Below are 26,703 nucleotides of genomic sequence, written 5' to 3'. Positions count from 1 at the left end.
GAGGCAAAAACAAAATTATGATTTCGAAAGAGTGTTTTCTACTTATTTAATGATTGTAGGGTTTTGTATATAAACATTACAAGGTAGTAGTAGTTTTGGATCTATTGCGCAATGTTAGTCATGTAGTATTATAATTTCTGAGAAATATAACAAAATGTGATATTTAAGTATTTAGAAAAAAAACTAACCAGTAGGCATAGGTATCATCCATTAATTACGTCACACGAATTTCTAGGTTTTTTGACCCCTCCCCCCTCCTTGTCACACTTGGTCACATTTTGCAAATCCCTCCCCACCTGGTGTGACGTCACATTTTAGGCAATTTTGTTTTCAACGAAATCGGTAATAGTAACTCGGCATTATTTTTTTTAATGAAAAAATATTTTTGGTAAAAGGTAATTTTATAACACAAAACCAATTAGGAACGAAAATTACTTCCAAAAACTCATTATTTAACTGTACAGCGAATAAAAAAATATAAATTAATTTTCGGTTACTGATGAAGTTAAAGTGACGTCACAATGTTTGTGACTCCCCCCTCCCCCATGTCACAACATGTCACATTTTCTTGACCCCTCCCTCCCCCTAAACGTGTGACGTAATTAATGGATGACCCCATATGTGGAAAGTAAATACGTAGCTAAATGAGATGTAACATGTCTCTAGTTATGTCGATAACTAATTTGTATATGTATAGACTTAGATATATTATACTATAAAATAAACTGGTCTGAGAGTCAGAATGCGCCAAAGTAAAGATAAAGCTGTTTGAAGAATAAGCACATTGAACTTGATGTTATGCCTTTGAACGGCATAAGCATTTCCATAAACTAACCGCTCTGACTCTCAGTAGATATTAATTATGTATCCAAATCAAATGCGATCTCACCATCGCGAAGGTGGCGTTGCTGTCTGTGTCCAGCAGGTCCGAGGCGGCGTCCAGGTTCGCTGTGGCCGCCTCCATCTCCCTGCGCGTCTTCTTCAGGTTCTCTCTGCACATAGTTAGTCAAACGTACTACGGGACCATAGGTCCTATGATTGCAGCTAGCTAAGTAGTTCAAGGGCAGATAAAGATAAGCATGCACTCTTTGAAAACTAGGGCGTAAGTTAAAAAAAAAACTTCTAATCTCAACTGTTTAGGACACGAGAGCCTGAATGATTGGCTCTGAACTTTAAAAATTTAAATCTAAATATATATTAATCAAGATATTAATTTAGTTTGTACCGGAATTGCGGGTATATTAAATGTTCCTCATGTCCTAACAATTAAAAATAGATAAAGTAGAACCTTAAATATGTGTATGAACCACTAAAATTTCTAGAGGAAAAATTCTGAACTATCTTATACATAATGTTGCTAGTTTAAATTCTATCTGTGACCTGATTTTTAGTTGCTTCGAAATAGCTTACGAAGGATTTTGAAGGAACTTTGCAAAACTTTTAGCAAAATTTCACTATTCCGGACTTTTCTTGAATTTGGTCGTCTGTTTACCAAATTTCTGGTGATTGGTGGAGGTGGTTGGTGGTAAACAGACTACCAAATTCAGGAATAGTCCTGAAAAGTAAAATTTTATCTCACATTGTGCTTATGGCGTAAACATTTTCGGCAAAGAAGTTGTTAAGGTTAGATGGGGTAAAACATTCGGGCAAGAGAAACACATTGTAGGGGATCCTGACTAAAGATGCACTGGATATTCGGTTACTGTCCGGTATCCGGCCTATCTGACCATTATTTTAATATCCGGCCGGATACCGGATTGTGACCTACTATCCGGCCGGATACCGGATAGTAACATTGCTTGATTTCGAAGTAAATAAATTGGATCTAAGAAACAGTCACGGTCATAATCGTACTCGTTTATTATTTTAAACATTCCACTGACTTGCACGCGCACTCATTTCGAACCGAGAAATGAGTCCACGCCAACGTTCACTAGGAAACAGCTCAAAACCTGCACAATGCGCACCTGAAAAACCGAAATGTAGGTATAGTTCCGAATATTCGGCCGATGATCAGGCCGAATATCCGGTATCCGTTGCATCTCTAATCCTGACACTGTTCCTCTTGCCCCGAGCAAAATAAACTATGTTTCTCCTACCCCACATGACCTTAGGGTAATTGTCATAGAGCTCGATGGCACCGAAAATAGCTACTTAACACATTCACTGCCAACGTTTTCGTAGTGCTACGCTCGTGCCCGATCACAGCGTTTTCCCGCTTTGTAGAGGGAAGACCTATATAGAACCTAAGCGAGTTTCCGGCACTCAATGTGTTAATTCATCTACATTATAAAGCACTTTAATTGTATGTTTGTAACTATTCTCTTAGGCCTAATAAGAAAAAACAACGTTATTATCTACATATATACGTTTTTATCTACATATATACATACGATACGTTTTGAATTTACAAGCCTGCTGTTTGATCTACGGATGGCATTACTATTCATGAACACTCAATTTTATTCTCATGAAAGGTGAGGCTCCATGGCCTTATTTCAATTGTTCATTAATTATTTCTCTTAGAACTTCAATGACTTCTAGAAATACTCGTCTCTGAGTATGAAATCGATTTTTAGAGACGTCTGCGAACGCCACTTGGAAACTTTTAAGTTAGGGTACAAGTAGAAAAAGTCACGTACAAAACTAGATTCGGACCAATAAGCTAACTATGCATGGCATTCGCAATGAAAAAGTGGCAGTGTCATCGTTAGTGTCAGATTATACAAAATATGTCATTTATTATGCACCGATGTGAATGAAACTCCCTCACTTTGTTTTATTCAAATCGGTGCGAAGATCGAAGATAGAGTTAGAGCAAGAAAAGTCTGCAGCGATAGCCCAGATTTGATAGCCCATGCAGTGCAAGTGTTATTTATACGTAATAATTTCATAGAAGTCTGACGTTTATAATAACACTTGCATTGCATGGGCTATCAAAATCTCTGCAGACTTTTCTTGGTCTAACTCTAGCTTAGACAGAATGTATTTTATTTTTATCATACAGCTTTGAAAATACGATTTAACTAAAAGGAATGAACTTACCTGTGAACTTAACTATACAACGAAGCTTTCCAGCATCGTTTTTAAATGCGTATGAGTTTTGGTTACCATACCTTCAATATTTTGACAATATTTTTTTATCATTAGACTGAACGCAAATTTCTAAAACGAATGTTTGATGGATTTTTATCATCTTCCTCGCGTTATCCTGGCATTCTGCCACGGCGCATGGGAGCCTGGGGTCCGCTTGGCAACTAATCCCGAGAATTGGCGTAGGCACTAGTTTTTACGGAAGCGACTGCCATCTGACCATCCAACCCAGTGGGTAAACTAGACCTTATTGGTCCGGTTTCCTCACGATGTTTTCCTTCACCGAAAAGCGACCAGTAAATATCAAATGATATTTCGTACATAAGTTCCGAAAAACTCATTGGTACGAGCCGGGGTTTGAACCCGCGACCTCCGGATTGAAAGTCGCACGCTCTTACCGCTAGGCGGTGGCCTTATGGATTTTTATATGAAGAACTAATATTTTTGTGAAGATTAAAGTGTCTGAAAGGTGAAATAAGATTTAAAAAATTCTGAATACACTACGATTTTTGGAAGAAATGCATTCTAAATTGAAAATGCAGTACCTATACCAATACCATGACCAGCTTTAGCGATTACATGAGACTAAGTATTATAAAGTATAAAGAACTTTTTACAAATGGAAGATTGCACCATGAATTCATGTAATCTATGCTACTATTGTGGTATGATGAGAAACCAGTTTAAAGGCACAGCATCTCTAGTCTAGTCATTCTCTTCTAAGTCTAAATCTATAGAATGTCACATCATGCGTTGATTTTCAGCATAAATAATGAATCCTAATTCGAGTGTCGTTTTCGATGCAATAACTGATTGATAAAGGGACACGTAAAATGGGCATTTATTTATTCTTGTTTAATTTTGTCTTAAGTATCTGAATCATGCATCCCTTCTTCAGGCCAGCTTTTGTTTAATGATTACGAATAGTTCCAAGTTTGCGAAAAGCTCCAATCTAGACTAATGATAACTTGTCTTTGCCAATTTTCTTAGGGCCGACAAAATTATCTTTATGTTTTTTAAATAACTACCGCCATAAATTCGAAAAAAATAATGTAGAATAATCTAGATATCAAAAGAATTTTCACCAATAATTTTCTGCATTAATCCAGACATCTATGGTTTTCTACGAGGGAAGGCTAATGCCGATGCCGTCTAACTGAGCCACTAACGTAAGGAGTGCTGTCACCCCCGTTAAGTGCACTATCATGTCATTTCATATGTACAAGCGATACCTGTGCTTGTTGGAGCGAGACGCATAGTTGACCAGAGCGAACTCCAGTAACGCTCCGAAGACGAATGTCAGACAGACGCCGGTCCAGACGTCGATGGCCTTGGTGTAGGAGACGGGCGGCAGGGACGCGTTGATGCCTGACGTCTGGGTGGCCATCGTCAGGAGCGTTGTTACTCCTGTTTGTACAATATATGTTCATTTTACATCCAAACCATACCTGTGCATATCGGAGCGGGACGCATAGTTCACTAGAGCGAATTCTAGCAACGCTCCGAAGACGAAGGTGAGACAGACGCCCGTCCACACGTCGATGGCCTTCGTGTAGGAGACGGGAGGCAGGGAGGCGTTGATCCCTGACGACTGGGTCGCCATCGTCAGGAGCGTTGTTACTCCTTATAGGTTAAATATTTATATCATTTAATATGCAACTCAAATTTGCAAACGCGAATACTTTAGCGGCAAAGGAGAGGATTGTAGCGAGGAGAAATCATAAAGAGTCAGTAAATGCAGAATTTAAAATAAAAAGTGAGAATTTTTCGTAACAAAGGGTTAGGAAGTAATTACTAGCAGAAGCTCCTTTCATTGGGCCGTTGTAGAGGGGTGGAAAACGGTTAACATCGAGTAGGCAGCGCTGTTAGTAGGCCTGATCTGACTCTGGTGTGACTTACCTAGCGACACCCTGGCTGGGACCGCGCCCTGGTCTAGCCAGAAGGACACCCAGGACACGATGACCAGCATACAGCAGGGGATATAGATCTGGATCAGGTAGTAACTGAACTCGCGCTTGAACAGCAAGTCTACCTTCAGGCAACTGTATTCACCTGGAATAGCGGACCAAGACATAAAGAAGAATAGGAAAAATCCGTTTTAAAAGACACATGGTTATGGAAACGACGTACCCGAAATCTGTAAATCTACAATTCTCTAGTTTTTAAAAGTATACATACACTATGTAAAGCGAGGTTCTAAATGCAGCCTTTAATCTAAGATGGCAAGGATGTAGAGGAAACCAAACCTTAACAAGATGTTTCGGAAATCCTGTAAAGTTTCTGCAGTAAATCGTTATAGGAAAAAAGTTAATTTAATTTCAATAACATTAAAGTTAAAACATTTATTTAATAAACTGAAATATATGTCATATACTAAAGAAAAAGTGACCAAGCGCTCCAGTGGCCGACGCCAGAATAGAACGCCATCTTCAGCTAACGTCTTGACCGCTAGACCACCCGGCCAGGCGGTACCCGTCCCAAATTCTTGAGTATATGCTTCTTTGAAAGGCTAGGCGCCTTTGATCAATTACACAACACACACATTTGAACATTTACGAGTATATAGACTGTAGACAATTGGTCACAGGACTTACCAGTATTAGTCTTGCTGTTGCAGTAATCAGTGAGGAACTTCTCGAGCGTGAAGCGCGGTAGGTGTAGGTTCTTGACGACTTGCACTGGGTCACCTTCCTTCCATAGGAACACCAGGTCATCTGTCGTCCAGCCGTCTGGAATATGATGAGCGTTTCTTTTATTTTTTGCCATTATTTTTATAAGAGCGACTACTTGATGATGTAAGTGTTTCTAGTTAATGCGAAGCGAGTTTTGTTTCCAATCAAAATAGTAATAGAGAGAATTGCAAGAGAAGTATAATTCAGGACAAGATTCTATGTACCTGCGTTCTCTCACTTCTTTCTTTCATCTATTTTTTCTCTCTCTTTTCTTTATCTTTAAACTTAAACCAACTAAATTGTCAACAAATTATAAATAGGGACAATACTTTCGATAGGTATGTAATTCATTTATTCGTATTATCAATTTAACAGACAAAAATAAAGCAATCAAAGTTTTTTTTTTAATTTAGAAATACATGTAATATAAAAATAGTTAAACGTCCTATACCTTTTACTGCATTGTTTTACGATTGTATAATGGTAATTTGTATATTACCGAACGTTGTATAACTGCTGGGTAATAAACTCGTAAATTTTATCAAAGGATACGAATGGCTGGCACTGACACCATATGGCATCACGGCATTCACGGCATCAATGTCGTTAACGTTTTATTTTAAAATACGGCCGGTAAATTTGACAAATTATTCCTTGGTAAATCAGTTTAGGTACTGCAAATGAATTTATAAATGAAACAACATTATGTTGTAACGTATGCGACATGGGAGATTTCTAGAAAGAAGGTTTTGAGGTTTCGGCTACTAAGCATGTACTTGTTCTGTGTTATAATAGGTATTTTGTAATAGAACTAGTCTAATTTAAAAGATTATATTTACCTAGCTCATAATTGTTTGTTTGAAGACTGTTCATGTAAAATCTTGAAAGGAATATTCAAATGGGTTCCCTATGACCGATTGAGATGGAAAAAAAACAACGGGTTGCACTCCGGGAGTGCCGACAGAAGTGAAAACTCAATAACTAGTCCAAAATGTTTGCAGCACTATGTATAATTGACCCATCCTCCTTTCTATTGAAAAACTTTAGTTCCGAAATTGCTGGCCAGTGAACTTAAATTTGTAGCGTTAATTGTTTAAAATTCGAATAGAAATTGTAAAGTTACCTTGCAGACCTCGCATCTAAATATATTTGGTCATGATATTTTGAGTTTTATTAACCAGTACTAGAGTTCACTTTTATTAGCGATTTCATCAAGATGAGACTTTATTGAATTATATTGGAGTGATATAAAGTTAGAATGTAACTGTGAGATCCTCGTATTTCAGCCCGTACAAGATTAGAACATTGAGCTTTATTGCTTAATATAAAAGTCCAGTTTTAAATAATTGACCTGATTATGATACGTTATGACTAAAGTTCTTTGGTGAATAACATTGTCCGTCACACATGACATAAGTCACGCAGGTGCCCTGCGCCGCCTACATGAAACAGCCGGCTCAGGCATACATTTTCGCCGTGCGGTAGAAAGAGAGGAGAGACGCCTTCGCGTTACGCTGTCCCGAGTTTATCATTTTTTCTCCACCTCAAAAAGTGCTCAGCGCCGCTAAAGAAGTTTTCACTTCAAAAATGGAATCATTAAATCATAGCTAGATAAACACATTTACTCACAACTGGCCATCCTGAGTGAGCAAGTCTGCTTGTCCAGCGGGTACAGCTTCAGATTCATGGGGCACGACAGAGTCAGCGAGATTCGGATGCTGTACAGCACGTTGCCGTTGGGGAAGATCCGGATGTAGACGTTCGGCATGATGATGTTGTGGAAGTGGCCCTCTTTCTCGTTCGAGAAGAACAGGTCCGGCATCCACACACGGTTGGCCTCCGTGAGGGTTAGGTATTTGAGCCGGCCTGTGGGAAACTCCGTTAGATTATTTACATAAGCTAATGATAAGATGAAGCCACTACTGGTTGGGCAAAAATCTTCTCTCGATCTATTGATGCTACTACTATGTAACTATCTAGCGTAAGTACACACAGTAACTACTAATTACATAGTAGCCGTCAAAAGTTAATAACATAATAACTTCTCAAAAAGCAACCTATTATAAAGTTGGTACTCCAAAAAATAATCCCAACTACGAGTATGCAAAAGGGTGATTCACAACAAAACAAAAGAAAATGACATAGATTAGAACCTAAATTAACCAAATAAAGATCGTGAAAAATATTCAACAGGGATAACAATGAAAAGCTAAAAATAAATATCAAGATCTTATTATCCTCTTTGGAAATACAATATTGTAAACGATCCATCAATAATAAACACCAAGCTAGACTAAATGAATTACTTACCGCCCAAGTTGTTGAATTTCAACCGTTCGTCTAACCATTGTTCTCTGAACGTCAGCTGAACGGAGTATTCCTAAAACATTACAAGCAGATAAAGCAGTTGCTCTTTGTAAAGTAAACAACAACATACCCTCAAGGCGAATAGCAAATGGACTTTAAAACGCTCCTTGAAGATATCTCGTTTCGTCTAAATCTATGTTGACCTACTTCTTAAGTCATTCTTCTTTACTAAACGCTATTATCTCTCAGCTTTATTGTGCAAATGTCTAGAAGCTTTTATCTTTTTTTTTTTTTTTAATTGTTGTTTATGCAGAAAGCTATTAGATACCAAATGTATGTCTACTTTTGTACAATTTTCGCAAAGCTTTCACTGGTGATGTTATTTGTGCCAATAATATGCCTACTAAAACGTGTTGCCAATGGACAAGCTAAGTTATCTAAGATGAATTAATATGTGCAACTATTATGCGCGTTTCTCAATAATATACTATTTACAATTTAATTTAGACACTCAAAAACGTGTGTTATTAGAGTAAACGCACCTAATAGCGAATGTACAATTTAGTGCGAGGCGCGTATTGACACAAATATTACATAAACACATATTTTCAGACACTAGAATGGGAGGAGGGATGCCGGAGGTTATTTCAACAATTTAGTCTGACGTCAAGGACACGTCCCTCACGTCAGGAGCAAGTCAAATGAATTAGTTTTACAACGAAACCAAGCTTGCAAAATCAATGACTACGACATGCTCTACTCGAAACTTGACTCACTTTTCGTTCTTGAGAAAGAAAAGTCGGTCAAGCAGCGTAAACAAATGGAGGTAGATGATTATGCTTTCATAGGAAGGAGGAGGCATGACGATGCTATCGTAGACATTGATGAATTTGGGATCATGAATGTATTAGTCAATTTGGCGCGCTGCCAGCGGGGCCTTTACGTTCGCCTTTTCCTTCGTCTAATCTAAGGCTGGTCGAGGGCATTATACTGTCAATACACACACAAACACATGCTCATACCGTGCATTACGACGCTAGCGGTGACCACCAGGCTACAGTTGTCGGACACGGCTGTACCTGGCGCGTCATTATGCAGGCGGTGCTCCTTCATTCTGATTTTGCAGCACAAATTAATTCCCATATCGGTATATACAAGCTAGAAAAGAGGGTTTAGACCTGACAAAATCGAATCAAGGATCACGAAAAAAGAATCGAAACGTTCAAATAAATACTGCTTATATGTCGCATAAAGCTACTTATTTATATCTTTAGTAATGCCTCGTTTACTTTGATCCATTTGCCAGATGGGATGGATAAATACAAAATTTGCCCATTTGCAAATGGCAAACGCATCACTTGGTAAGTGGCCTAATCAATCTAGTTTCGAATCTTAGCCAACGTTTAATTGATGAGGAAGGCAGTTCTCTAGTGCCATTAGCTCTACTGTTGGTGTTTCACAAAGTAATTGTATTATGAGTGCATTGTGTTGTTTGTAAGTGCCACTCCGGATCAATTAAAGCCGCCGTGCTTGCTCTTAAACCGAACACACGGTTTTATCGCATCCCTTTCGCACATTGAGGGTATAGTTTGTGTAAAAAAGACGGATCAGCCCGCGTGCTGAGGTGTAAGAGTTACCCTGTAGCACACTAAAAGATTAGTGTTCTTTTTTAAAAAGCATAGCAATCCTTTTTTTAGTAAGTCCGTTAAGTTGATATTGATCCAGTGTCTACTAAGTTCTAGTAGCGATCGTGAGCTAGAATAAACACTTTCCTGCGCAGAAGCTGGAAGTATTGAGCAGGCAAGAGAGTGTTTAGTGTGCCCACTTGTACAACTCGCTGGAATAATCTAAAGATCGACCTCGCTAAGGAAAAATGCTTGTAGTGTGCTAGTGGGCGGTAGTGCGACGAAGCGAAGCGCACCTACTCACCGTCTCGAGCACTCGTCGATGGAATGCTTGTCAATCGTGTTACCTGCATGCAGGTTATCTGCCAGCTTAACTAGAGCTACGATACGTCTAGCGGTCGTTGGGGGGGCGGGTCACATAGCGTCGGACGGTCGACACAAGCTGCCGAGTGCGGGCGCGGCGTACATCCCGATTTTTACACAACACAAATTCACATGAACAAGACAATAGTAACAACGGCACGTACATATTATACGACCAAAATAGTTTTTATATCCTCTTCAAATGCATGACAACAGAAAGGTGTTAAATAAAGCATGATACGAAAGTAATATAAGGGAAATAAAAGCATGAGATGAAAGGTGCGGGCCGCGTTGCTCTCCAAGCTGTGTATTGATTCGAGGGTCGCTCCCGGTGGAGGTCTCGCCTGTGGGTAAGTGCTGATCGAGTACTACGCCGCCCAGAGAGGGCGCGTGCGAGCAAGTGCCGTCTTCCGACTGGATGAACGTGAACTACATACTTTACTCCCTCTGCCCTCGGTGCGGTCCGGATTGGTCCTGCCAACCGGTAAGTGCGAACCTTAACTTACACAATTCAAAATTTAATTATAAAAATTTAGCTCTCAGTGCTCACTACCTGTGCCAATTGTCCCTCAGTTTGTGTTTTTACAAAATTTTGAATTCATGTGTCTTTTCCTATGTGACTAAGAAATAATTAAAAATAAATCTAATAAAAAACATAACCAAACTAAAATAGTTAAAACGGAGTTTGTATTGAAAGCCGATCGTGAGTTTAGAAAGAATTTAAGTAATGTTTTGAAGGTAACTTGATATAAACAAAAGGGTGAACGGCACCGCACCGTGAAATCAAAATAAAATGTTGGTTATTTCAGAGTTCACATCGAGAAGGGTCTGTAGGTGAGTCGGTAGAAAATTGGCCACTCCATCCTTCGCTTACAACTTTCAACGACTTTTATTTAATAGAAAACTGTAAGTGACAATGACAAAGTGGTCCCTTTCCAAACCACGACACGTACTGGTTACAGACGGGGATCTTCAACACGATTTACGAAAGTTCGGGGACAAAATCGCAAGAAAGTCGTTAGCAGGTTCAATCAATGCTTCTTTGTTAATACGGAAAGTATGATAGTCTCAAACCATAAAGACAGTGCAAAACTCAAAACATCCATGAAAACATAAGTAAATAAAAGAAAGTAAATAAAGGAACAAAACACAATCACATATCCAAACACGGTAGCTTGATAATGTTCAGCAAAGTGCAATTGCCAAATATCCAAAGAACATTACAGTTTTATTATAAACAAAGTTACAATATCGTCACCCATCCCTATCGTGATACCATTATTGTACACCTATTTAGTTTGTAAGCAGTGTGTTCAATTTTTTTTCTACAGTTCAGAGGTTCAGTCACTGATGACGTTTCCGTCGACTTTGTTAATAATAAAAGTGTCAGTATTAAAATCGTTTGGTTATGTGCAGTCACTCACCATTTTATAATCATCTATTTTGCTGATGGATCGGAGATACAGGTTGACTCGCACTAACGTGGGAGCTTCGCCTTTAGTGACAAAAAATATCAAACTTAGACTTTATAAGGATTGTGTCAGCCTAGCCCTAGCCATGATGCGACATGTAGTATGCCCCTAGGCGCCTACGCTACCAGTCAAGGAAAAAAAGTTTTTGAGGGGTGATGAGTTAATGTCAGATGCTAAAAATTTTGGGTGCAATCTTACCAGGTGGTTTCAGTCAAAGTTATGTATAATGGTTCGATTTTTTTAGGAGAAAATATTAATATAGTAGTTACTTAAGTATTTACAAAAATTTTATAAGTAGGTTTACTTCAAAACCAACTGCTACATTACACCTTCATAAAATGGACCCAACGTATTCTTCTAACTTCGAACATATTCAGTCCATTTCATCGAGCTAAATGCCTCTTGATATGAAACCATAAGGACAACCAGCCAATCTAAAATAAACAAAAAATCTATGTTCTAGAAGACAAAATCCCTTCCAATGCTCTCAAGGGTGAAAAGCGGACCGGTCGTTCGACCGAGACCACGGAGCCGTTCACAGGAACAGTTAACGCGTGTCAAAAAACGATTTTGGTCGTTAACACCAAACGGGATTCATTAGAAGAATAAAAATTATAAATATAAAAATGAACATTACACATAACGCGGGTAAGCCTCTCCTCAAGCGGAGAGAGTTGCCCATTCATTTGACTTGTAACCTCGCGACCCGGTAACTCAATGTATGTACTTAGGCTAAATACGAGTACGAGTGTGTCCGCTCGGGAGACTTACCATCGTGACGTCATCGATCTTTGATATACTTCTGACAAATATATTCACGCTCACAACCGCAGGCCCATCTAAGTACCAAGCAAAATATATCGGTTGATAAATAATTATCAGACTAATGGAGCTAGCCCTAAATATAACGATAATGATTTTTATGTGCCCTGCGTGATGTCGCTCTGAAAATAACATGTTAGCAACGACTCACCTGGACCCGCGCGTGCGGGAGAACTGATGGAAAATAAACATCGAAATGGAACTCAATCTGTGAATTGAAACAAAACAGGACGTGGACGGATGGACACCGGGGTTAAAGAAGCCATCGACGGACTTTGCTTGTTTATAGGAATTTGTGTTAGTGTAATAAATAGAGCAGAAATTTAATCTTAAAATTGAAAAGAAAATTTCATCTAGCTGAGCGCTGTCGGAGGCATATTTACACAAGTTTAGCTGTGCGCGGGCTTCAGATTGAAAAATGTAGGGCTGTCTGTAGCAAATTTACATCACGAAAAGCTTTTAAGGGATTAAAAAGCTATACACGCTAACCGAATCAATTCGCTACAATCCTACTAATTCTGAGGGTACAATAAGCCTTATCGGGTAAAATATCAGGCAATGAGGAAGCGCTACATTTAAAGTTTCATCAAACACATTTCTGTTCCGGCTCCATTTCAGTAAACAAATACCTATGTTTGGCTGTTTCGTGTTATGTATCCGAAGCCTCGTGTCAAGAAAACTCCTCCACGAAATCCGGATATGAACTAGATTGACATGAAACGGAAATTACTGTTCCCGTACCGTGCGAGTACGAATAACACGGCTCAGGCTGGATTAACCGACATTTTCCACTACTTAAGGGCAACCTCTGAATATTAATATCACCCCATGACATGACAGGGACCTACATGTGAGTAGAACTTGATGAAAGTCGCGTGTTTACAACCTGACATCGATTTTTTAATAGCACTGCATTTTTTACCGTTTTGAAGCAGATAGTGTTTGGACATGGACATTTAATTGCAACAATCATTTTCAAACATTTGCATAAAAAGAAATAAAGTATTTTGTAATAATAGACTATGAGAAAATGAATATTATGATATAGTATCAGATTATTATGTACAGACGATGCACAATAAGTAGATATTAGTACACCTTGAGGTAGATTATAATTTAACAATTTTTTATGGTTTTGAACTGGTTTTGATACGACCAAAACGACATAAGTAGCTTAATTTCAAACTCGGGTAAATCCATCTGTCAGATTATGCGGTTTCGGTCCTAAGAAAAGGTAATAGGGTAGATATTTGCTGAGAGGGTCGAATGGATTTACCCGAGTTTGAAGTTAAGCGACACATATACGAAATTGACGCGCATCTGACGCAAGACTATCACTTCATTTTGTATGTACCAATACCAATCAGCGTAAGCGCTCTTTAAACTCGTATCAAAACCAGTTCAAAACCATAACAAATTGTTAGATCTGAATCTGGTTCCTTCCGCTTTATAGATCGTAATAACAGCGTGTGGCATCGTTGGTACAATAATTGGCTCACTTAAATAAAAATCTTTAAACGGATTACACGAAACACATTATTTAATTTTACGCTCGCGTAATATTTAAGTATTTTTTAGCGTCGGAGTGTCGGGGTTAATAAAAAATAACTTATTTTCACTTTAAAGACCGGATCATGGACCCAAAACTAACAATGAAGCGTATGTTTATAAAAAAAGGTTATTTACCTATAAATGCCACGGAAAAATCATACAACACCCTTTTATATAACGGCCTTTTTTGTTTTTATCAAATAAAGTTTGACAACCCCGGTTAGAAATGTGCAAAAAACTGTGCGAAGAGAAAAGCCCGCAAACTCGAACGAAAAATAAAAGAAGCGATTGTTATCCGTTAAAATATTTATATTTTTTTACCGAGACGCCGCGATCTAATGAAAAGATAATTTTGCTCTTTGGTGTTTCAGGCTCGCCCGCACTCGAGCGGTTCGTAGCAACATAAAATATACAAAATACCTATTTATCTCTAATTACAGGTAACAAGAGTTCTCACAGGCTGACTAAATGTGAAAACTAATGTTAATATCAAAAAAAAACATCATGTAGGCAGACGCTCAAGATGATTTTAAAAGCGAGGATATTTAAAACGTTCATCTTGAAAGTCTGTGTTACCTAGCACACAAAAATAGATGAAAAACACAGAAAATCGTAACCCGTACTACAAAACTCATTGTCAGTTGTGTTTGTCGTCGAGCGGCAACCACAACCGGCGGCACGTCGCGAGAAATGCTTGAGTGGTTCAACCGCCCACCTAACCATCCCAATATTGACGAAAAACACAACTTGTAACCTGTATTTATTTTTATTTCTTGAAAATGTGTTCGTACTTAGATCTACTACGAAAAACTAAATAGTGTCTACTCGTCAGATAGAAAATTGTAACGCAGAATAGTTCTTTTTTTGCGATTGAATAGCATGACCGGCCAGTCCTTTCGTCAATATTTATTGAACAGTCCTTATTGGGTTGAATCACCCTGACATTCGCCCGGAGCGGTGCGTATTCTAAGGCACGAAAAACTCGAAAAATTCCAAAAAAATATCACCTAAACATTAAATTTTCCTTACAAATCCTTTCCGAATGTATCACGTTTCGGTGATAATTTATCGAGTTCTCGTGAAGCGCTACCGACTACGAACAACGATGATGTCGTCTTACTAACCATCTTTATGTCGCTTATGGTAGTAATTGTTCGTACGAAGATATTTATGTTAACGACAGCGGGTCCATCTGGCGATAAACATAGTACAACAGCAAAATGTATTTTGAGAATGCTCCTTATTAATAGTACCTAGGACGGCTTCAGCCCATTATGTTAGGATGGAGAGAGTTCGATGGTATGTTGCCAGAAATATGCGTTAAGCAGTAGCCGTAGAGTGCGAACCACTCTCGCCACCCTAGAGCGATCCGTCAGGTACTACACATTGCCATCTCCAAGCTTTTACTATGAGACTCTGGTTTAAACTCTAATAGCTAAACTCAGCTATATTACAGGACTCTTTTTTTTCGACACATTATTGATTGATTGGTAAAAGGTTATATGCAGTAGCAAGTACGTTAGTCAGCAAACTTACTTCTTAGTACCGTCTAATCAGCATATTAAGTAAATAGTCAAGACCTGCCAATTGCCAAGAATTGCAAAGCATATACAAACCGTTTACAGGGAACCATACCACAACATAACTAATAATGTCTCGTCATAAATTCTGTAGTAAAAGGTAGGCAGAGTGATCGATACGCACCAAACGCGAGCATTATGAAGACATCGACGTGACAAATGGTTCCAGACTGGCGTAAATAGTAAACGGCCACCTGAATCAATTTACATCAACCCATTTGTGATTAATCGGGTGAACTGAATTTTACCAGTAATTTCTTAACCGCTATTCCATTTTATATACTTAGAAATAACATAGGTACCAAATTTATTACTTTTTTGTTGACTTCAAAATATAAATGATTCGGCAGACTGTCTATTGTTTTTTCTACGTGGTTCATGTTTTGGCTAGTATGTGGTCGGTTATCAAAACATTGTGTAAACAATCACCATTTTCCATTCAAAATAGAAACCGTTGCTTCTCGTAAAAAGGTTTTCAACCTACAAATCTTTTCAATTCATCCTGTCATCCTTTATTTAAGTAAAGTGTAGGATTTCCTCTAACACTCTCATATTAATCTAAGAATAACCAGACGCCATGACTGGCGGTTCTGTCTAAAGAGCTCTTGCTTAAAGGAATGCTTTTGTCGGTACATGACGTGGCTGAAAATAAGTACTAAGTTATGAAAAGCGCTTCAGCCGTGAAAAGTTTCTTACAATCTTTTTTGCGATATTATTAAAGTGACAAATTGTCTGCTGTTGAATTTCATCAATTATCATTTATATTGTACGGTGTTTATTATTTTGTATCTAAAGAGTAATAAATTGTCGTCAACTAGTTGAATTTTAGTAGCAAAATAGTCGTTTAACTTGTATTACTTTATTTATTTGGCTATATAATTTGATATTAACAAGGTCGTGCGTGTACGATTAATATTTGAATAAAAATATTAACTGTTCCCTGGTTCCAGGTCAGTAACGTCACGAATATTGTAAAAAGAGAAAAGGCTAAGATTTCGGATAAAAAGAAAATTCAAATCCTCGAATTTTTCAATTCACATTCGAAAGTCATGTAAGCTACAAAAAAATCAAGTATTTAAAGTCTATTATATACCTTCCCATTTAAGTTATTTACTGTATCAAAAGGGCCAATACACGCACGTGAAAGCCGCACCTCCTAAAAAATGAACGAGGAAGGCATTTTTCACCGCGTTCCTTCACGTAGGTACTTAAGGTAATGCCTTCCCTCGGCACCTTCCTGTCGCTTCCACTAAAAGGTTATTGCGGAAGACACCTCTCAGCTTTGATTCTTGCGCCGATATATTACGGAAGGTATTATGTACAATAATGTACCTACGTATATTTTGAAAAGAGTATATATTTATCACAAATGTCATAAGATTAAAAATATATTGTGACTATGACCGCGATTTAATGCAAACTTTTTTCGTCATCGATTCTTATTTAGGTAACTATTAAGTAAACGACGTAATTTTATATTTAGGCATTAGTTTCACTTTCATGCCGGGAAATATTTGTAGGTTTTCATATATGGTAAGTCATATATGATATACGACATATACAATAGTTAAGTAGAAGTAATTTATAGAAAAATATTGCCGTAGGTAGGTAATCTATTTTAGTTGTCGTAACTTATGCCTAAATTACTCCTACGATATGGAACCCGTACGAACAGTGACTAGCAACAATAGTTATTATTCCCGATGTTGGGCAATAGCAAGTGTCTATAAATATACCTCTATAAGTTTCAAGGTAATTGAAGAGTTAAATATTTATCAGTGCCCAATATCAGCCGGTTTAAAGCCCTTTTAGTTTAGAACTTTTGCAAACAATACAATTTTAAGATATAAAGCCTGTCAACTGAGATTGGAATATCTATTTCTAATTTAAAGACTTAAAATGATAGAAAAAGTATGTATACAGTTGTTAATTATAGTTTATAATAGTCGAGTGCAAAAAACGGGTACAATTTTCGAAATGACACCCATTTGTTGCATTAAGACACATAGCCAAAATGACAATCGTTTATAGTCACAGTCCAATCGATGGGTAAATCAAAATGTGTCGTGGTCTTTACATAATATATATCATTTAAGTTTCGAGTGGCATTTCCTATAAACGATTATACAGTCCCTCCACATTCGTGCGTGAATCACGGCGTGAAACCGAAATTGTGGACCTGGTCCCCTTTTTTAGTAGGTAGGTACCTTTTTTATCCCGTGTCAAAGAAAGCAAAAACACTATACTATCACCGTTCTTTTCATTGGTTCACGATTCGCGTTCGTCCGAAGCTTTCCCTCGTGTTTCGCGCACAATGTTTGAAGCGTGCTCCAATTGGCTATGCCCGATAGTTTAGGTTATCTTGTAAGTCAAGAAGACACCTACCAGTCCCGTTGATACCGGACGGCCGGATGCGCGCGTCGTACCGCCCCGGCCCGAGGATCTGGTCCAGGATCTGTTTCTCCTTCTCCCTGAAGTTTATCTTCGCGTTCACGCATCTGTTGGACAGAGAGGATTTTAACTCTTTTAGGAGACGAACTTAACTAGTGGCTCTGTGAGCTGTAGACCTCGCGAGCAGAGCTTAAAACTGAGTAAATGTATGACGCCGTTGTTTAGAAGAATTTAGAGAATCTAATTTGACAATTAAAACCTTATCTATCGAACCTGCTTACAATACGCTTAGCCCGCGCTTGATAAATAAAAAATACGAAGTTTTTAATTTTTTTTAATAAAAAAATAAAATAAAAAACAACAATTGATATGAAATTTAAGTGTAAAAAAATACAAAAACTTATATCTCAGCATATATGTAATTACTGGGGATCGAACCCAAACCTTCCGTGCAAACAAAAAAAGCGAACGTTTGCAAAATACACCATGATAGTTCTTACATGAGGTGACGAAATTTAGCTACTCATTCTCAAGTAAAAACTAAATATCTTAATACCTCCAAAACCAGCGAAATAAAATTTCTGAATTTTTGGCCATTTAATCTGTAAACATTACACTCTTATAATACCGATACGACTATTTGTTTAAGCGCGAGCTATCACAACTTTTCCATTTGGAAAAATTTTGAAATCCGGCTCGACAAAAATTTTTTATCGGTTCATAGAATTCGGTTACAAAATTTCACGAGAATCGGTTAAGAATTGCGACCTGTAGAAGAGAACATTCGGACATACAAAACCAAAACGCCCGAGTCAAAACGTAGACCTTCGCTTCGCTTCGGTCAATAAATAGGGTATGGTTTACGTGTTCCACCATCTGTTAATGTGTTTGTTGTTTTATATATTAATATATGTATGATATTTGTAATAATCTCTCAAAATAAAGGAAACAAATTACTTAGTTGCACTAACTTATGATTTATTAGTCTCATTAGTTTGGACACAGAACCAAAAAAAGGGAGAACTTTTGGAGCTCATTTAAACATTTTTTAAATTAATTTAAAAGATAACCATAAAGTTCTAAATAAATTTTTATCTCTCATTTTTAATCTCGTACAGATTTTGTTGTTTCTCTATGCCTTTACAAAAAGCACGTTAAATAATGAAATATCAGTAACAAATAGAAATAGCTGAAATGCCCGCCGATCGTGGGCGCCGTGACGACTGATAAATGACTACAAAAATTTTTTTTCTATTTTACCCCTGATTAAAATATCTCATGTCTCCAGGATTTAACTAGACGAGACGTTTGTGAGGAAATAGGATGGAAAAACTACACACGTAAGTGTGTTCTGGTAGGAGGATATCATCTCGACTGTATTGTTTTTGTACGTTGTTACCTCAGAACTCCGTCGTTTGAGAACAGATTTGGGAAAATATTTTTTTGTTTGTCAAAATCCAGTTCTGATGATGGAATCCACGAGGAACTCCTTAAATCTTATAGGTGGTACCGTAAAAACCCGTTTTTAGTGAAAACGCGTTTTCTCTAGTTAAAACTAGTTTTCCGTAAGGTCTCCGTAAAAACTACTTTTAACTGTGATTATTCAGTCGGAAGTAGTTTTCGCAATTTGCCTGTGACAACTAGTTTTCACTACGTCTCCGTAAAAACTACTTTTAACTATGATTATTCAGTCGAAAGTAGTTTTCGCAATTTGCGACAACTAGTTTTCACTACTTGTTCAAAAATGTATTTAAGTGAAAACTAGTTTTTACTAGACGATGCACGTAATACAAAAACTTATTTATTATTAACACTATAAAATGCTTGAAAGTATAACTATAACTTTATTAGCTTTTGGTATACCAAAAGTTAATTAAGTTAAATACATGACTATTTTAGGCTGGATCAATGAACTTTTTTTAATCAAAACTGTAATTATGTTACGAGCGAAGAACAAAACGATGAAACAATAAATATGTAGTATAGTTGGAAATGTTTTGGCACGCTGTCTAGTTCAGCCACTGAAACGCGGTACGAGTGTTAACTACGCGGACAGAAATAAAGAACTAGTAATTACGGTTGTAGGAACGGTCCTACAACCTGGGGAACGGTTACGGAACCGTTCCCCAAGAAACCAGTACCTAGTATTTCATTTGACTATTTATCAACCATTATAAATATGTATCAAGTACATTAAATAGTAGCTGTATGTTATGCTTTCGGATTCGTGTTTTACATTTACGAATATAATCTTACTAGCTTTTGCCCGCGACTTCGTCTGCGTGGAATTAGTTCCAGAGTTAGAGTAGGTAAGTATAGCGCCTGGATAAAATCGAATGGCAATAATTTTGAGCATAACATGCTTAATTGCTTACACCAATTAACAAGCAATTCATTAATTTTCTCATTTCCACCCCCCTTTTCACCCTCATTAGGGTTGACTTCCGATATAAAAGCTATCCTATGTCCTTTCCCGGGACTCAAAATATCTCTATGCCAAATTTAAACAAAATCCATTCAGCGGTTTGAGCGTGAAGAGGTAACAGACATACTTTCGCATTTATAGCATTAGTATGGATTTTACTAACAATACTTTTCACACCGGTTTCATGCATTTTTTGGAAGAATTAGATATAAGTAAGTATTAGGTAGAATTTGAAAGTCACATCAACGACCGTCATTGATTGGTAATTAGGTTCCATTGCACTAAAGTTGTAATGTTAATACAAATCTTGTTGTGTTACATAACTAACCACAGATATATCTCAATCATTAGCATTACCTTTCAAACAACACCACATTATTACGTCCACTAGGTACCTATAACCAGTATAAATTCAAAGATAACACAATATATCCGGCGTTTAGTGGTCGAATTCCGTCGCGTCCTCACTCGACATTGTCTGTAGTTTAACGTCAAACCCATGCTCCCGCCATTTGTCTAGGCCTGTGATAATTTCCAGACAATCCTCAACGACATTTTTTACATTTTATGACATTGAGAGAGCAGTCTACTCGTATACGATGCCGTGGAATTTGTGATATGATTTATTTGACTGTTTGTTTAAGAGTTTTTGTTATTTTTTATTTAAAAAACTGACGTAGGTTTTTCAAAAACCGGGCAAGTGCGAGTCGGACTCGCGCACGAAGGGTTCCGTACCATAATGCAAAAAACGGCAGAAAAAAACGGTCACCCATCCAAGTACTGACCCCGCCCGACGTTGCTTATCTTCGGTCAAAAATCACGTTTGTTGTATGGGAGCCCCACTTATATCTTTATTCTGTTTTTAGTATTTGTTGTTATAGCGGCAACAGAAATACATCATCTGTGAAAATTTCAACTGTCTAGCTATCACGGTTCGTGAGATACAGCCTGGTGACAGACAGACGGACGGACGGACGGACGGACGGACGGACGGACGTACGTACGGACGTACGGACAGCGGAGTCTTAGTAATAGGGTCCCGTTTTACCCTTTGGGTACGGAACCCTAAAAATGATGTTTTTATCCTTCGAGCAACACCGGCTTCCGACACATCGGAATTTTTATCACAATATTTATTTATTATATTATATTATATTTATTGAATATTTAAAGCTTGTAATTGCAATAATTAAATTGAACGATTATCTTACTATCATGTTTTAATTATCTTTTTCCGAATTTAAATAACATTAAACATAGGTACCTACTTAGTTCATAAGTCTCATTTTAAATTGTAATAAATAATAATATTAAACACACTAAAGTACAAATTAATTCCCGGATATAAGATTTGGGACAAATCTATAAAAGCCAACTTTCGTTATTACGAATAACTTTATAAAATTGATCTTCGTAGAAACTATCACTTATCAAATCCACAAGCGATGAAACTTAAGAAAAAATTCCTCTATTTCAAGTGTATTTAAAATGGCTTTCAGTAACTTAAAATACAAATAACGCCAGTTAACACATTCAATACCACTAAGTGCTACGGGTTACGCTCGTAGCGCGTAGCCACGGTTTCGTCGTATGTAGCGCGTAGTCGCTACGAACAGTGTACCCGACAGTCGGGTTCTTGGTGTTGAATGTGTTAACTATTGTTCACCTCGTTCGCGACGGTTACATCAACGAAAGGAAACCCGATTGTTAAACATGAAACTAAAATAAAGGGTTGATTGTGCCCCGAATTAACCCTAATAGTCGATGGTATCGCACGCACTACTGGTGTTTGTAATAAAAATATCCGTGTCGGCGAATTTCTCAAGGTTTTATGAAATCAGAACGTTTCTATGCGCGATCTCCTTTTATTATTTGGGACGAAAGTGAATTTGCAGGCTAAACTAAAGGGGCCCATTGATTAACAGTCCGCCGGACGGTATCGGCCTGTCAGTTGTTTGGAACTGTCAAAATTTTGTTCTAACTGACAGGCCGATACCGTCCGGCGGACTGTTAATCAGTGGGCCCCTTTAGTCAGCCCTAATGCAGCAACTGATTTTCCGGGCGACATATAAGGGAGTTGTAGATATAATGAAGCTTCGTGCGAGTTATCTGCCGTACCGTAGGTGGGTTAAGGAACGGTAGCCACGGAGAAAAAAAATGAATTTTGTCATTTCTTGACGACTGAGATTTCATTATATTCACATGTTATAATTTTATCTCAATGTAGGTAGTAGGTACTCACTCTGCAAATTGTGTGAAGCACAGGAGCAGCAGGCAGAAGAAGGCGGCGCATGATGGCCGCGACACGTCCATCCTCCGTCTGGAACAAGCAACCCACACTATGACTCAACTACTAAGTGTTAACGAAAAATAGTATGAGCAACGCTAACTGTACCCATAATGTAATTTCAGTCGATGGCGTGACATGACGTACGCGTTTGGGTACGTCTCAGATTGTATGGGACTTACTAATACCTAACGTATTTTCAGTTTCCAAGCTTGGCGCGCTGTTTAAAATCCTATACAAAAGAGACTTAACGCAAACGCGTACGTCCGTCACGCTATCGAAAAAAAATGCGGTTCTGACGCGGACGCGTGCGTCGGATTTTACCTACAATGGCACCCGCGTGGGTGCGCCCGCTCCGTAAATTTTTTATTGGTTCTCTCGCTTATTTTTCTTGGCACAATACTAAAACGATTCACACTCCTTATATACTTGATTCAGTCGTCCTAACATTCCTAACTGATATCCTAACTAATAAGTAGGCATCACCTAATAAAATTGTTCCTAGTTCCAGTCAGACTCTTAAATACTAAAAGCGGTTACATGTTTATGATTCTGAATTAATTAAGATGTGTGAAGCGATTGGAAAGTTGGAGACCCCTGACATGAAGGACAGTGCACGAATACAAGAAAGTAAAGAACTAATTTCCATAAAAGCTCGCCTTTTTATATTTACACAAATATATGAATGACAATAATGACAAAACAAAACGGGGGTTTCATTGCGGAGATTTTCTCAAGACTAGGTACAATGTTGGGTTTTGACATTGGAAATGTCTTTTCGTTCGCTCCAGTATAGGGTCCGATTTCACGAAAAAGTGCGATCCCCTTATATCTCGGAAAGTTGTGAAGATATGATATTAAAAAAAGCCTCAAAAGACGCATAATCACGAGAGCTGTAAGGTGCAAAAATAATTATTCGAGAAAGTCAAAAACGAAAAAAGTTATGGTCGAAATAGTGAAAATAAAATTAATTTTTTTCTGAATTTTTGATTTTGGTGCTCGATAATTTGGAAACGAAGAATGATATCAAAATTTTGAGAAAAACGGCTCTGGACAATTTAGTCAGCTACAATTTGAGCCTAAAACAAAGACGATCGGGTTAAGAGTTTGCCCTGTAGCCTAACCTTAAAATAGTCAAAAAGTCAGAACGACATTTTTCACATGACATTTATGACTTCATGTTTCGCAGAGTTCGTTGTCGGTGTTTGTTGTGAATTATCGGGATTATGACGGCAGAATAACACTTGCACTGCTTGGGCTATCAAAATCGCTGCAGATTTTTCTTGGTCTAACTCTATCTATCCTGTTTGAGACGGGCGTAGATAACGTGTTCACTATTCGATAATCTATGCATTCTTGTGGCGGTGGAAATAGAAATAGAGATAGAGATAGAAGTAGAGGTAGAGGTAGAGGTAGAGATAGAAATAGAAATAATTTTATTCGTGAGCACAAACACAAAATAAAAACTTATACAGAGAAACATAAATAAAAAACCGGGCAAGTGCGAGTCGGACTCGCGCACGAAGGGTTCCGTACCATAATAGAAAAAAAACGGTAAAAAAATGCAAAAAAAAACGGTCACCCATCCAAGTACTGACCACGCCCGACGTTGCTTAACTTTGGTCAAAAATCACGTTTGTTGTATGGGAGCCCCATTTAAATCCTTATTTTATTCTGTTTTTAGTATTTGTTGTCTGGAAAGCTCAAGACTAGGAACAACATCATCCAGAAGCTCACAGGAACGTCATGGGGCGCCAGCGCTGCCTGCCTAAAAACCACTGCTATGGCCCTCGTTTATTCGACGGCAGAATACTGTGCACCTATATGGATGAACAGTGCACACGTGGCCAGAGTTGACGTCGAGCTCAACCATACGATGAGAATCATCTCGGGCTGCATCATGCCAACACCTATTTTCTGGCTACCGGCTCTAAGCAGCATTACACCACCAGGAATACGCAGACAAAAATGCCTATCAAGAGAGATCACCAAAATGTCTGGAAACTTATTGCTGCCCATCCATCAAGACCTGGACAACCTAAAAAATAGCCGACTCAAGTCCCGAAATCCACCAGCCAAAACCTTCCATACACATGACCTAGCATGGAATGATAGGCAAACATGGGAAAAAGATTGGGAATCCCAGCAGCACAATGTAGACAACTCTATCTTTGAGTTTACCACACAGGAACGGCCCAAAGGATTTAACGAAAGCCGACAAATATGGTGTGCACTGAACCGTCTAAGGACTGGTATCGGCAACTGTGCGTACCTCTGGCACAAGTGGGGGTGGAGCGAGTCGGCGGCGTGCGAGTGTGGAGACCCAGAACAGACCATACATCACATGGTATTTCAGTGCCCTGTTACCAGATATAATGGCCCAGTTGAGGATTTTAAAAACCTGACAATAAACGCGAGTTTGTATCTGCGGAATTGTAAATTTTGATGTTAAGTGTAAATTTAATAAGTGTGTGTACCTATTGCCATACGATAAATAAATAAGTATTTGTTGTTATAGCGGCAACAGAAATACATCATCTGTGAAAATTTCAACTGTCTAGCTATCACGGTTCGTGAGATACAGCCTGGTGACAGACAGACGGACGGACGGACAGCGAAGTCTTAGTAATAGGGTCTTTTACCTTTTGGGTACGGAACCCTAAAAAGAGAAAGTGCCACGAAATGGTCTCACCTCAGCATGTTGCTGGCGGCTGCTAGCAGACAGCTGATGCTGAACCCTGGCAGTACCTAGTGGAGCTCGGGTTTAATACAACATAAGCACAGTTTTGGTCATCGGACTCGTCTCGATGAGCACTTAGGACAGTAGTACCCAAGATAGAGCTGATGCTGAACCCTGGCTGTACCTAAAGGAACTCAGGTTGCACACGCTGTTTTGGTCATCCGACTCGTCTTGATGAGCACTTAGGAGAGTAGTACCCAAGATAGAGCTGATGCTGAACCCTGGTTGTACCTAGCGGAACTCAGGTTTGGTGCAACATAGACAAACGCTGCTATGGTCATCTCTCGTCGCGTCAAACTGCTGTCAAGAAAATTTCATATCTTGCAGCAAATGGGCCGCTGCCGATCAAGACTCGAGTGACGATAACGGCGATGTGGCTACCACTTCTCGAGTTGACTACGGATTTGCCGTGTAATAATTTTCTTGTACTTTGAACATTAATATATCCTGCTTATTAATCGAAAAATGAAATATGTACCTATACTTATGCGCCACGGCGACAATTATTCAAACTTCGATACGCGTGTGGAAATTTTGCAATTTGTTTGTTCACATGCGTTATGTCCAGGATACTTGTGTTAATTTAAGAATAAAATAATTATCATTCAACGTTGTAGTTTTATTTTGTAGCTTTTTCCTTATCCAGACTTTCTCGTCGCTCAGCGACAATATTTTTTCGAATTCCATAGATTCATTTCCAATGTGCTCTATAGTCGTGTGAGGCACGAAATCTGTGAATTTTTCAGAAAAGCCTGTAATTACACGTACAGGTAAAACTTTGAAATGTCATTGCGTGCAAATCATTGCTAACCGATACTTTCCTTATGTCTCGTACGAGTAAATAGTTTTCAAGGAAATTGCACGTGTTTTCTCTCGTAGACAACACGCCTATGGCGCCGGTCCAAAAACCAAATTCAGAAACGAAAATTGAAAACCAATATCATTCCAATTCATAATATATCAGTGTCACGCTAACACATATGATCATTCTTTAGAGGGAACAAGCGCTCGCAATAGTCGCAATCGATACGATTTCTTTATCATTTTGATAGATGTAGAGAATAAGGCCTAGGCTGACCGTGTGTCGATGTCCGCTGCACTTTATTTATAATGTAGCGACGGAGCTTCGACCCAGTTGCTGATGAGGGTACCAAGAATTAGGGTTAACAGGTAATAGGAGGTGAAAGTAATTATGGCAAAGAAAAAATCATTTCACCTTCTAAATGGTCTGGCTATAACGTAACCCTTTTCTGATATACATTTACGTTGGGTGTTGGGTCGGTCCTGCGAGGTGATGAAAACAATTGACATCGAATCCTGGAAAATGTATGCAACAGTCAAATTAGTATTGCCATTTTAAAGTTGAATTTAAAAA

The 26,703-nt window shown here is 38.3% G+C and overlaps 1 protein-coding gene across 10 annotated transcripts in view; it reads right to left on the bottom strand.

Annotated features, from left to right (window-relative positions):
* Positions 1 to 26,703, bottom strand: part of LOC134789606 (glutamate-gated chloride channel) — a 45,539-nt gene that overhangs the window by 4,654 nt on the left and 14,182 nt on the right. For 2 of the 10 annotated variants that reach the window (XM_063760209.1, XM_063760241.1), the window contains exons 2-10: positions 22,544 to 22,621; positions 17,871 to 17,983; positions 12,304 to 12,371; positions 8,076 to 8,145; positions 7,395 to 7,631; positions 5,688 to 5,822; positions 4,993 to 5,145; positions 4,542 to 4,716; positions 890 to 992 (exon numbers count right to left, since the gene is read on the bottom strand). In XM_063760209.1, the coding sequence (XP_063616279.1) occupies positions 890 to 992; positions 4,542 to 4,716; positions 4,993 to 5,145; positions 5,688 to 5,822; positions 7,395 to 7,631; positions 8,076 to 8,145; positions 12,304 to 12,371; positions 17,871 to 17,983; positions 22,544 to 22,614 (1,125 nt within the window). In that variant the 5' untranslated portion in view covers positions 22,615 to 22,621. Of the gene's footprint in view, positions 1 to 889; positions 993 to 4,325; positions 4,501 to 4,541; positions 4,717 to 4,992; positions 5,146 to 5,687; positions 5,823 to 7,394; positions 7,632 to 8,075; positions 8,146 to 11,484; positions 11,556 to 12,303; positions 12,372 to 15,029; positions 15,098 to 17,870; positions 17,984 to 22,543; positions 22,622 to 26,703 lie in introns of all 10 variants that reach the window. The other 8 variants (XM_063760202.1, XM_063760235.1, XM_063760179.1 and 5 more) reach the window with 5 other exon arrangements.

This window comes from Cydia splendana, chromosome 1 (assembly GCF_910591565.1).
Source record: "Cydia splendana chromosome 1, ilCydSple1.2, whole genome shotgun sequence".
NCBI classification, from domain to species: Eukaryota; Metazoa; Arthropoda; class Insecta; order Lepidoptera; family Tortricidae; genus Cydia; species Cydia splendana.
Note: the sequence above shows the minus strand (reverse complement) of the source record. Positions and strands in the feature narration are given on the sequence as shown.